Genomic DNA, 13,378 nt, shown 5'->3' with positions numbered 1-13,378 from the left:
AAATCACTCTATTCATTAAGAGAATGTAACTATATATCTATCCTAACCACTTTGAATACACAGATACAAAATGGACATTCATCTGTATCCCTTTTATTTTAAAGAAGAAAAAAAAGAAAAAATATAGAATTTCAAAAAAGATAATAGGTGGTTAATGATGGTTAATATATTGTATATTGTTATCTTAAAATTTGTTGCTCAGATTATAAGATACAGGCATGTATAACTGATCAGATAATATAAGTATAAGCCATTTTTTTTAGCAAACTAAAAGAAGTCAGTAGTATAACCCTTTTATATATCTGATATATGTGTCTATTTTCTTTTCTTTTTCTTCTTTTCGCCTTTTACCCATTCCAGTAGTTTGATCTAGTTATTAGCTCAGTATACCAACTATAACTTAGGTTTTGTTAAATTTAAGTTAAAGTGCATCTCAGTTTCACAGCTTACTTTTTTTTAAAGTTTTTTTTTGTGGGGGGCAGGGTCTCACTATGCAGTTCAGACCTGTAGTGATCCCTCTGATTTCTGCCTCCCTAGTGGTGGGGTTACAACTGTGTGCCACCATGCCCGGACTCCATGACTGGCTCAGTGTACCCAGGGGTGGGGCTGGCGTGGCATGTGGTGCCAGGGATCGAACCCTGGCTCCTGTGCTTGCCTAAGCAAGCACTTAGTCCACTGAGCTATATGCGTGGCCCTTCATAGCTTATTTTTTAAGGTATTATTTTAATCTTTCTCTTTACATCTTAACATGGAAAGAGTGCATTCACTTAGCTGGCGTTTCCTGGTAGGACTGTTCTGACATAAGCAAGCTGTCTCCCTCCTGCCATAACTTTTATAAATGTGAGACTCCTCAGGTGGTCTCCTTTTAGGTGGAAGAGATCCATGTGATTCATGGACAACCTTATTTCTCCAAAATGCACTTACTTTTCTGAAAAGAACAAGTTTGTATCCTTATTATTTTATATTCCTTTTCTTTCTGTCACCTAACCTGGAACAAACTTCCAGCTCTTACATTTTTGTTTCTCATGAAAAGGCACTTAGGATTTATCCCACAGTTGAAATGTACGCATGCACACACATGTGTGCATGCACACACATACATGCAATACTTCATAAAATCACAGAAATGTAATGGACTGTAAAGCAGTCTCATCTGATGGATGAGGGACTGGGATGGTAAGGCCAGGATCTAGAAGCAGTGTTGGCTTGGTCCCCTTTTCTCTTATGCCTTGCTAATTCTCTGGTTTCTTTTTCTTTTCCATACAAGCTAATTTATTTATATATTTGATATAGGGTCTCACTAAGCATCTTGGACTCATAGTGATCCTCCTGTTTTTCAGCCTCCCCAGCACTGGGATTACACACATGCACCACTACACTTGGTTTTGGTGGCCTGCTCAGCGTGCCCAGGGGGGGGGGGCTGGCATGGCATGCAGTACCAGGGATTGAACCCTGGTCCCTGTGCTTGCCTAAGCTTCCCAAAGCTATCTCGCCAGCCAAGCTAATTTAATTTTTTAAAGCCACCCTCATTAGAACACTCCTGCATAAAGAAAACTATAATGCACTAACTAGAGTACGCCTGTATTTTCATCTAGGCAAAGTGCCATTTTTGTAGTCGTGTGCTCTCTTCTACTGCCTCCTTGTGACTCTCACCCATGCGGATGTCTCATGGGTAAGAAGTCCAAATGTTCCCACCTTTCCAAGAAAGAACTCCTGATCCTGGACTGCACATAACCACTAGAGCTAGTTGTCACCTTGGTCAAATCAGTAAATGAGGCTTCCTCATCTGAGAGCCAGAGAGCAGGTGACAGTCACATTCCAGGAACCGTAGCTGAACAGCTAACAATCAAGCAATCTCTGATAGCTTATGAAAGTCTGTATGTGCCTCAGCTTCCTACAAACTTTGCTGTAGCAGACTGAGCCTCATTAGGCATACTGTGCTTTGCTGTAAATTCATCCTTTTTCACATGTTGATTGGTAGAGTCTTCCTTCTTTGGGCAGAGTAATATTCTTTGCCAGCAGGGTTGGTGACACACATCTGTAATCACAGCACTCAGAAGGCTGGAGCAGGAGGGTTGCTGTGAGTTTGATGCCAGTCTGGCCTACATAGTGAATTCAAGACTATCCTGAACTATATAATGAGACCCTGTCTCAAGAAAATAATTTTAAAAAGTAATATCTCTGAGCTAGGACTTTTGATTTTGGTCTCATCCGATGAGAAAACCTCAGCTTTTAAAAAATATTTTTTGGATAGAATATTGTGTTTCATGGTGACATTTGCATATCAGCATATGGATATTTTGATCATATGCATCAAAGCCTCAGTGTGAATCATTTCCATCTACCAACCTAGTCCAGGATACTGTCATCTTTGGCTGGTACCACTGGGGGAGGTTGACTGGGGTTTTTAGTTCTGATGCGTGGCTCTTTCTAGTTTCTTAGCACCGTGTCTAGGTTTCTTTCAAAGGCTCAGTCAGATTGCATGAATCCTCTGTGCAAAGCCTTGCAGCAGCTTCTCAGAATGAAAAACTTCTGTATTCCATGGCCTGTACCAAGCTGGCACCTGCTATTTCTCTGACCTTAACTCTTACTGTTGCTTGCTATGCTCCAGTTCCACTGACTTTCTTGCTGTCCTTCTTACAAACCTCAGTGCTCTTGCCTCAGGTGCTATGGATTTAAGTGTTCAGCTGTCCTAAGCTTCCGTATAGCCCAGTCCCTCAGTGTGGTTATATGCTAATGTTTGCAGAGAACCCTATCCTGAGCCCTAGGCTCAAGGAATCCTCAGCCTCTGTTGAGCTTCTTCGTTTTTTCCCATGGTACACACATTTGCTTGTGTTCATGGTCAGCATTCCTTAGAGTGTGAGCTCCATGTGCAGGGGTGTGGCTTTGTCTTCTGCTACACTCCTGGGCCTACAGGAGGTATGTGCGAAAGTGTTCTGAAATTGTCATCTGTTACATAGAAAGGAGTCCTTCCTACTCAGACCCTTGTGATTTTAGGGGCCAGGGAGAGCCACCGGCTGGAGTTCCGAGGTGGGGGCTACACATTTTGGAGTAGCTTTAGTGGGTAGAAGAACAAAGACATTGAATATTGTGAAACAGGTCAACATGGATAAATTCCTCTACTTTTAAACATTGAGTCAAAGATGGGTGTGTGTGTGTGTGTGTGTGTGTGTGTGTTGTTGAAAACATTGCTATCATATGGGAAAGGTGCTCATTCTGAGCAAGAGAGAGAGAAGCAATTACTGTTGGGGTCTGGGCTGGAGCCTCTGCCACTGGCCTCAGTGCATGGGTTAAGGCAACCCCACACTGCTTACTTAGAGTTCTTGTTTATTTTGGTAGCCACAACTTTATTATGCAATCCTACACATTCGTGACCAATTTCCACATGGACCTCTCTTATCCTGAACTAGTTTCTTCCACTGTACAAGAAATAGAAATCCCACCTGCCACTTTCTCTTTGAATACTATGTCCATAGTGACATTTCCTGTCTTCTTTATTTTTATTTTTTATTTTTTTGGCGGTAACAGGGATTGAACTCAGGACCCTGCACTTGCCAGGCAAGTGCTTATTCTACTGAGCTATCTCCCTATGCCCCCTGTGTTCTTTATATTGTTAGTAAAGATGGTATCTGATGCTGCCAGCAAAGCGGCAGGTGGTCCCGTCCTGTCCTGGACAAGGGCTGCAGGAGCAGATCATGCTGCCTTGGATTAATAGTCCCTGAACACAGTGGCATAAGTTCAGTCACAGGAGGTGACAGCTATTTGCCCGCCCATGAATTTGCTCCTGTGTGACTGCTATATCGAGACACACCCTCCAGGGAGGCAGTAACTTTGCAGACACATGAGTTTTCAGGACCCCCGTGCCGTTCTGGAGAACACTTCTGGTCCCGTGTTAGTATTTGGAGTCTCTCTCTCTCTCTCTTTAGTCCTCCTGGGAGGAGCCTGTTGGAGGGAGTCAGCCCCCAGCTCTGTTACTTAGGCACAGCTGTGTGCCTGTCCCAGGATGCAGTGGCAGAATAGGTAAACTGAACGCTCCGTCTTTCCAATCTGTCACCACTGTTTGTGTAATTTTCTGGTTGCGCCACGTCGTGCGTTTCCTAGGGCCCTGACTCTTGGCAAACAGATGTCCTATCGTCTTACAGCCCGCCCAGTTCCTGGGAACACCAGCGTGTCCTCCCGTGTGTGTGCCAGGTCTCATGGGGGTTAGGGCTGGGAGCTAGGGAAGCAACAACTGCACCTTCCAAGGGGAGGTCAAGGCCAGGGGAGGAGCCGGCGGACTCAGAAGAGGTCAGGAACCCTGCTTACATTTGTAACACCAGAGCCCTGTAAAAATATTAATAGCTTTGGGCTTCAGTCCCAAAACTGCAAAAGAAATAAAAAAAAAAATGTCGTTTGCTTGGAACTGAACTTTCAACTCTGGAACTATTCTGGAATCCTTCATTTATTTATACTCCCTTAATGGTAAAAACGAAAAAAAAAAATGTATCTGGGGGATTTTTTTTTTTTCCCCCTTGGGGAATGAAAAAGAAGCAGGAAAAGCCTTTTTATGTTTATTTTAGTATGAAAAAACATAGGAAAGCTCATGGACGTCTCCCTCATTAAGGCCATCTATCTCTAACGGGAAGAATATCAAGTGTATGCATACTTGTGACATGAATCAGCTCTTAAAATGCCCCAGGCCTTTTCCTCGTGAATGGCGAAAAGCCGCGAGCATTCACCCTTCTTAGGCTCCAGCAGCTGCGGACCGCTTGATCATTCCTCCTGCGCCAGCGTGCAGAAGCAGCGTATGCACGCAGCGTGGCTCCTGGCGTCACCGTGCCCCGGCACCTGGATGGGGAGCTTGTCATGTGTTCTTCCCCTATTTATATAAAGATTAAATGTACTCTCCCTGTAATAGGAACCTTGGAATAGGAACAGTTTTACAGTTGTTCCCATAGATGAAGTGCTCCCATAGAGGATTGTTTAAGTTCCCAAATGAGCTTCAGATTTGCCACATTTGCCCATGCAGGGAGAATACTGTAGTACCGTAAAAGTCAGGATGGACCGCAGTGCATCTGTCACTGCGGTGTTGGGTGACGCTGCCTCTTCAGCAGCTCCAGGTGTTGAGCCATGACTTTATTTTCCAAAGAAACTGGGCTTTGCTTCCATGGCAAATGAGTCACTGAGAAAGGGATTGGGGGGGATAGGAGCCGTGGTCGTGGCAGGAAGAGTAAGTCCCAGCCAGTGATGCTCTGGGGCTACCTTAGTTGGCATCTCTGCACTTGGCTTTCTGCTGGGTTTGTAGCTACAAGAAGCACCCAAACATTCCCGAGAATATAGGCTATGTGAAAAGTGAATCTGCCTCCCTCCCTCCCATGAGGTAGAGGGAATGGTGTGTGGCTCAGCTGAGGGGTGGGGTTGAGTGTGGTCCTTCTGGTGGCAGCAACTGTACCTGCTCTGCCTGCCTCAGGATGGGTAGTTCTGATTCACTCAGGATTAAGATGGACAGGATTAGGGGAAGAGCTGATTTTCTCAAGACTGTAGAGGAGACAAGGCATCTTTCTGTCACTCGAGGCTAAGGACAGATACAGGACAAAGTGGGTGAGGATTGATGTGGGTGTGCAGCTTAAGAAGTGCTCCACACCTTGCTGCATACACAACCAGCTCAGCCGTGGAGGTGAGAAAAATTATGATGCTAATGTGAAATAGCTTCGGCCATGTGTTTCTTGGCTAGGTATGAAACAGCAGATACGTTGTGCTTTGGGCTTTTGCTTCCAGGTACAACTTGAGAAATAGCACACTAAGAGATGTGTCACCCAGACAGGTCCACCTTGCATAGAGGAGACCAGGTAGCATCCAGGGGACATCCAGCAGGGCTGTTTTCCTTCCTCACCACCTCTGCACCAAACACACACTGTAGTTAGAACAGTCATGAGTCACATTGAAGAGCCCCTTTGTAACTTTTCAGGTTCCAGTGCTGAAAAGCCATAGCAGGCTGCATGAGAAGTATCTTAGCCAAAACATGGGTTAGGAGGGTCTGCATGACTGGGAGGGTAGGAGAAAGGGACTAGGGAAGGCGATGGGGTTGGAGCCATGATGTGAAGGACAGAGCAGCTAGGACCTTGCAGGGTGTGGTATGAGCTTTGGCTTTTATTCAGATGGGAGCTTATTCGAGAGCTTGGGTGGAGGAGTAACAAGAATTGACAGTTGTGAAGAACGCCCTGTAGACGTGAAGAATAAAGCAGGGGTCAAAGGTAGAAGCACAGATCTCAGCTAAGAGGCTTTTGTAACTGCTCAAGCATGAGATGAAGGTAGCTTGAACCAGGGTGGTGGTAGAGAGGAGACAGTAAAACATGAGAGGCCAGGTTATGGAGCAGACAAGATTTGCCGAGGAAGTGGGTGAAGAATGAGAGAAAAAGGAGAAGACAAAACCCCAAGAGTTTGCGTATTTTGGAAAATCGGCAGGAATAAGGTTGGTGTAGGTGTTCACAAAGTCAATTTCAGCCATGCTAACAATCAGGATGAGATTCAGGAAGCGTGGGTGGTAATTTCTGCCTGGCTCTGCTGTCCTAAAACCTTGGGTACTAATGTCTTTGCCAACTGACGTGAAAGGCACCTTGCATTCTTATGCTCTGTGGCCTAATGACTGTGCATGGGGAGCCAGCTGGAAAGTTTTAACATTGTGACAGCATTTACTACCAGCTCTGACTGGACACAGTACAACTCTGTGATGGAAGAAATTACTCACAGGAGCTCAGCAGGACCAGGAAGGGCAGAGACTACGCTTACCTTGTCTTCCTACTACTGAGCTAACTAGAGAACTTACAAAGTCCTGAAAATGAAGGCTTCTCAGTTGGCTCTGGTATTCCTCTAGATTTAAATCCTTAACTGAGATTACTGAGGCCATACCTGCTTCCTCTGATAACCCTGATATAAATCAGGGAATTAGTCATTAATGCATATTTGAATAGCCAACAAATACAAGGCTCCTTGGCCTCTTCAAACTAGGACACTGGTTTTGGTTCTTCCAGTGACATGGCAAAATTGTAACTTCTCTACTTTAAAAGTGAAAAACAAAATGTCTTTTCCCTGAAGAAACAATTTCAAAGCCCTTCATTCTGCACTTGAGCAGACACTTATATATTTGATGTCAGTGAAAAGATACTTTAAATAGTTCTTCAGAAATCTGATGACAGTCTAGATAGATATTGGGTATATTCTTCCTTTGAAGCAGAAGTTCGGATTTTCTCCTTCCTGAATGGGCCCTGTCTCGTCAGTTACTGTTGTGCTTGGCCTTTAGCACCAGCACATTCAGTTCCTGTCTTCATGTGATTTCTCCAGTGATGGCTACTTTAATTTTGAAGGGTTCTAATTAGTCCCCAGGTAGAAATGTGGTGTTGGTGCCTTGTCCAGAGTCCTGAAACCCTTATGCTCTTGGTTTCTGGGCTTCCTGTGCAGAAGTACTGGCTCCACCCTCAGGCTTCTTGAGTTCTTTGCCTATAGGATCAGTGAGAGGAAGTGCCCGGGCATTTGTTCCTGACACCCCTCCAAGTGCTCATCCCTGGCAACCACTTCTGCAGAAGGAAAGCCTGCCACCCTGGCCTCACTGTGGGACAGCCTCAGGAGAAGTGACTTCCAAAGGCCCAGCTGGTTGAAGGACATGTGCCAGAGGTAGCACCTGCCTTGGCCTTCTCCCCCTCCTTCACCATGTCCCTTGGTCTCCTGATGGCCTCTTTTAAAGCTATTCCATAGTCATTCATTTGGGAACACAAATCTCCATCTTGGGAATGGTTTCTGGGGAAACTGGCCTAAGAAAATAGTTCATCACTGTGTTTCCCAAACTGAGCATCAAAGTAATCCAGGGCTATTTTAAGTTTCCAGGAAAATCGGTGTATTCAACATGCACTAGATATATCACTAACTACTCCAGGTCGTTTATGATTTTGGCGCTGGATTGTACATACTGCTCTGATAATGGCATTTCTTTTGAAGCTGGTTTTTGGTGGCTGTAACAATAGAAAGCAAGTACCCTAGGAGAGTCAGGCAGAAGAGGAACATGATGGTATGGAATATGATTCCAAGGTTTGTAAAGTGCTTTAGTACCTACAGATGTACTTGCTGTGTTAGTATGTATATGTGGTTATTTAAAGATGAAAGTTTAATTTTTTTTAATGTATATGTATTTTTTTTTCCAAGTGGATATTAAGGTGTTAGGGTTAAAATTCTTACTAAGGTGTATGTAACAATGTTCTGGACTCTATAGCTGTTTATACTGACTTAGAGCGTGCCATTTGATAGTTAAATGCTGTGAACCCAGTATGTTCGGGGGCCTGTGTCTCATTTTGGTGAGCGTGGCCTGGACGTGTGCGCATTAGTGCAAGCCCAGTGGGCAAGGGTCTGATAACAGCGCCCATTGCAGATTAAAGTTGAAATAAAATAAGCACTTCTTGTGTTCCTTCAGGTGTCCTTTATGTTCCCTCAAAGACATGCATTGTTCATGAGCTATCCCACTGGCCTTCTAATATCATGATCTCTTTTGTTTTTCTCTTTCAGGGAGTGGGTTGATCGAGCCCCATCCATTCATTTTCTGAGAGTGTTAATTTGTCTGAGGCTATTAATGAGGGATCCATGTTATCAGGTTGGTTAGAAAATTATTTTTCCTTGTTACAAAGATGCAATAAAAGATAAACCCATGGCCTTTTGTTTGAAGTAAATCATGTTAACATTTCTTTGTCTCTCTCATAATTCAGTAGCCTCTAAATTTGGGAATTATCTCACTGCTATTTAAAAAGAATTTGAAGAATTGGTTTAATGCATGCAATAAACTATGTATACTTTTATTACATAATTTGTGAGGTTCAAAGGCTTGCATTTTTGGTCTGTTTTCATTGTTACCTGGCATTTTAAAAGATTAACAATTCAAGGAGGTTAACCATTAGCCACACTTTTCAGGCAACTCAGGGTCAAAGACAGGGGTGACAAGTAGGGGCCTCCTTATGGCTTCAGAGGCAGCCCCTGTGCAAAGCAAGGTGACAGTGAGTGTCGGCTCTAGAGTCCATCCCCATCCTGAACTCCAGCCTGCAGCTCTGAGCTAGCGGTGAGCAAGGGGCTCCCTTCCTGCCTACCTCAGGAGAGGGCAGTGAGGTCCAGAGTCTCTCTGCCTCTCCTCACTCTTTTGTTGAAATGCTGCTTATAGTTTAGTGCCTGTCGTTCTGTAATGTGCACAGGAATCACCTGTGGATCTTGTAAATGTAGCTTCTGACTCAGTAGTGTAACCTGAAGCCCAGGGTTCTCTATTCTTGACGAACTTCCAGGAGATGCTGATTTTTCCAGATGTTTGTGGCTCATGCTTTGAGTTGCAAGGACCAGCTGCTTGAACTGGAAACTAACTAACCCAGAAACCTAACTGACACCTCACCTGGACCAGAAAGTGATTGTTTCTGGGCTCAGCTCTTAGATAGCTGGTTACATAAAGCAGCTGTTGTCCAACTTTGTTGTGCATCAGAAACATCTGGAGAACTTAAATGATTGTCGTGGCTCCACCTTGTAGTATCTGGTTTGGTAGTTTTGGGGTAGGGTCTGACACCATGTAGTTTTAGAAGTTCTCAGGGCAGATAAAATTGCTGGTTGGGGTGCCAAAATTTGAGAGAGTTTCTAGATTGCTTTTTGATCATTGTTTCTGTTTCCCAGTGTTAACTATCTTGCAGGTTTCTACCACACGTACATATTTCTATAGTATTCAGAGGTTTTCTTCCTCCCTAAGTAGTATTTCCTGCTGTGCTCTATCCTCCTTAGTCACTAGGAAGCCCAGACCATGCAGATCTTTGGTTGTTGTTTCTATTTTCTCTTGATAAATTCTTATTTAAGTCAGCGTGTGTGCTTCCTTTCATTACCCACAATAATCTTTCCCACACATGACTCTTACAAAAATGTTTTGGTGCCAGCTATCTATAGACACTGCCCTGCCATAAGACTTGTGGGATTTGTAGTCACTGCATGTCTTTTCTTTAGGGAATTAGCACCTTCTTCACAGTGTTCTACCTTGGCCTTGTGTGATTGTGGTTTAGCACACCACAGCCCTGTGAATATGACTTGGGAAACTTTTCTCTGCTGAGTGACTGCTCAGTTTTCTGTGTGTGTGCGTAGCATCTTTTTCTCCAGGGCCAGGCACACAGACCAGAGTGTTCCATGCATTTCTGACATGCCTCTTTGCAGTTCCACGTGGGATGTATGTGGAATGTTCGCTGCATTTCACCTGGATCTCACCAGTGTGTGCTCATCACTCCCACTTAAGGAACAATGGCAGCCTCTTCCTCTCTGACATGTCTCTGTTCAGATGAAAACATTGTATATGAAATATTAATAACCATATTCAAGAAGGGAGATCTAGTTTCGGCCTCACAAAAGTTAGCAAAATATTTACCTTAGCCCATGTTGTTGGTTAAGTAAATCGGTGATAGTGGAGTCATAGTCTGCTGATCTCGCCTCTTAAGGGCTGCCTGTCTGTATCTCGTCCCCAGTGGATGAGAAGAGAGTTGATTGTTTCTCTCTGTAAAGGAAAGAATGCAGTGACCACTTTATGAGGTTTTGCTGCAAATACATATTAAACTAGTATCCCCAGTTGACAGTCATTCTTTCCATAGAAGGGGATCCTCTCTGAACTTCTCCTTCCTGGCATTCTTCCCACACAGAAGAACATGTGCTCAGGCAGTTGTATAACAGCTTCAGTTGCCAAGAATTATTGGCTGAAGTCATAAAACTGTGCTGCAACTTAGGGCAGTGGGTTCCAGCAAGCTGTTTTGTTTCTGCATGCTCCTCTCCTTTCTTACAGAATCAGTAAAGTCTCTAGTGAACATTCCAAGCCATCTCCCCTTCTCACACCCAAGCCCCCCGTGCTTCGGTCATTCTCATAAAATCATTTCATTTAGAGAAGCCTAAGGTGGGAACCCTCTTATGTTCTCTTTAAAATATTTAAAATTATCATGCAACCTCACTTCCTTCTTAATTCAGAAGTTCTATTCATTCTCCTTGCTAAGGTTCTTCCTTCTACTTGTTTTCTTTCTTGTATCAGTGGCTTCCTTTCTCCATTTTACTGTTTCATAAAGATATACTTTTCTTGCTCAGGCTCTCCATTTAGGTCTGACTCTTAGCTTCTTTACTACATTCCTTAAAACATCAGCTCTGTCTCTTGAATTCACTTTCCTTCCATCAGGACTCATGCATTTCATGACTGCCACACTGAATTCTGAGTGCAGGGCTCTCCGGAAGCTCCTGGGCTTGCACTCCGTGTGCTGCACTTCAGTTCTCGCTTGTGTTCAGAGGTCATAGACTGGTGGCTTGTAGACTAGAGCTTTTTACATAGAGTACAGAAGTTTTAAGGACCTGATTATAAAGGATATACTAGCACTGTCATTGAAGATATGAGTACTTCACATTTTTCAGAATTAACGGAAGATGGATGTATGCAGATTTCAAGTGTAGTTGGAGTCCCAAGCAGGGTCATTGTTTACCTGTATTCATTATAGTGAAGCCATGGCACACAGCTTCTCAAAAATAAAGAGAAAATCTGTACATCTTCCAACTTTGATTGCAGTAATAGGCTTCCTTCGAAGCCTTGACATTTTCTAAGCACTTTAGTGGAGACATCTTATCATATTTTCTGTTTGTCTTGATTCATTTTGGAAGCCTCAGGTTCTTATTTAGTATTTTGGGGTGTATTACTTTTTTTTTTTGGTAGAACCGGGGATTGAACTCAGGCCTTTACACTTGCCAGGGAAGCGCTTGTTCCACTGAACCATCTCCTTGGCCCTTGGGGTGTATTACTTAATGGCTCCTGTTTTAAATCTTGTTGTCCGAAATGTTACCCTTTCTCAAAATGTCATTTCCCCCAGTCATCTTTTTTTGGTATCTTCTGAGCTATTATCTGTCATTATTTTGTTCTGTGTTTACAAGGTCATTTTTTTAGCCTCATACTTTTCATTTCCGATTCCAGATTTACAAAGAAACATTTCTGCCTCACTGACACAGTTGCATAGTGGGTTCTAGAAGTGCAGCCTCTACACAGCTCATAGGTCTTTAAGATCCTTTCAGGGACTCTACAAAGTTAAACCTATGTCCAAAGTAGCGCTCAGGTGTTCTTTGCCCTGTCTCGTCCATGCTGTTTCCAGGCACACAGAGGAATTCTACAGCTCTGCACAGCATGTACCGTTGCCATGGCTCAGGCCCCGGTGGCTCATGGGGCATGGGTTTGAACATTCTTATGCTATAAAACCTTCTTGCTTTTCATTTCTGGTAACTATAAATAGATATAATTCACACGCATAGATTCTCTTTGGGGATCTCAGCAACTGGTAAGAGTGTAAAAAAGACTTTGAGGTCACAGTTTGAGAACCGCTACTGTAACATACTCAGTAGCTATAAAAAATGAGACTCTTCAGTTCTTTTCCTCATCCACACGACTTCATTTACAATTCCTTTTTAAAGTTAATTTTATTGGTACACTTTAGCTATACATAATGATCACATTCACCACAGGGCATTTGTGCCTGTACGTGTTGTATCTTGGTTTTTCTTCTTCCCAACCCCTTGTTTTCCCTTCAGCCCCTCTCAGATATGATTCTTCATTTCTTTCATTCCAAGGCAAGAGACTTTAGAAATATTTTTTATTTTTCCTTTATATTCACCCCTCCACAAGCCTAAGGTTTTATAGAAAAGAATTTACTACTATATCTGTAAAATAGAGTGCAGTCCAGTCTAGTGATAGGGTAGGAATGATAAAATCCAGACCAAGGAATAAGCGGTGTGGAGGTTCCAGGCATTTTTGAACAGAGGAGTAAAATGGTCATGTTGGCAAGTGGGTGTCAAAGGCTTCGTTCAGCGCGTCCATGCTCCTTGAGTGAGCTGCTGAGTAGGCGTAGGATAAGAACAACGTAGGGGAAAGGACATTTTTCATTGTGGTTAGATAGCAGTGTGCCAGCAGTGACCATATTGGTGCAGTAAGATCTGTTTTTTTTTTTTTTTTTTGGCTTTGTTTTTGCTCTGAATGCCTTCTGGGCAGGTTTGGCTGGCTTGAGTTGTGGGGATCGAACCACAGCAACCTGAGCCTGACTGCTTTGTTGAAACAGCCACTTAAACAACTGAGCTAAGGGGGCAGGCCCCCAAGATCTGTTTTTTATGTGTATTTTTTCCAGCATTATTTTACTGGGGAGATTGTTTGTTTGAGACAAGGTCTCACTATGTAGTTCAGGCTGGCTTTGAACTCAATGATTTAATTCAGTCTGGCCTTGAATTCACTGATGTTCTCCTGCAGTCTTATGCTAGGTCCTTTAAAAGAAGGAGAAGGAGGGGGGAAGGAGGGGGAGGAGAGGAGGGAGGAGAGGGGGAGGAGGAGGAGAAGAAG

The 13,378-nt window shown here is 43.6% G+C and overlaps 1 protein-coding gene across 4 annotated transcripts in view; it reads left to right on the top strand.

Annotated features, from left to right (window-relative positions):
* The window catches only part of Nek10 (NIMA related kinase 10), a 314,976-nt gene that overhangs the window by 33,317 nt on the left and 268,281 nt on the right, over positions 1–13,378 (top strand). For all 4 annotated transcript variants that reach the window (XM_004634199.3, XM_023718528.1, XM_023718527.1 and 1 more), the window contains one exon: positions 8,533–8,617. In XM_004634199.3, coding sequence (XP_004634256.1) covers positions 8,533–8,617 — 85 coding nt within the window. The remainder of the gene's footprint in view (positions 1–8,532; positions 8,618–13,378) is intronic.

The sequence above is a fragment of the Octodon degus genome, unplaced genomic scaffold (genome assembly GCF_000260255.1).
Source record: "Octodon degus isolate 3935 unplaced genomic scaffold, OctDeg1.0 scaffold00059, whole genome shotgun sequence".
Taxonomy (NCBI): Eukaryota; Metazoa; Chordata; class Mammalia; order Rodentia; family Octodontidae; genus Octodon; species Octodon degus.
The sequence above is the reverse complement of the archived record's forward strand: the minus strand, read 5'-3'. Positions and strand labels throughout refer to the sequence as shown.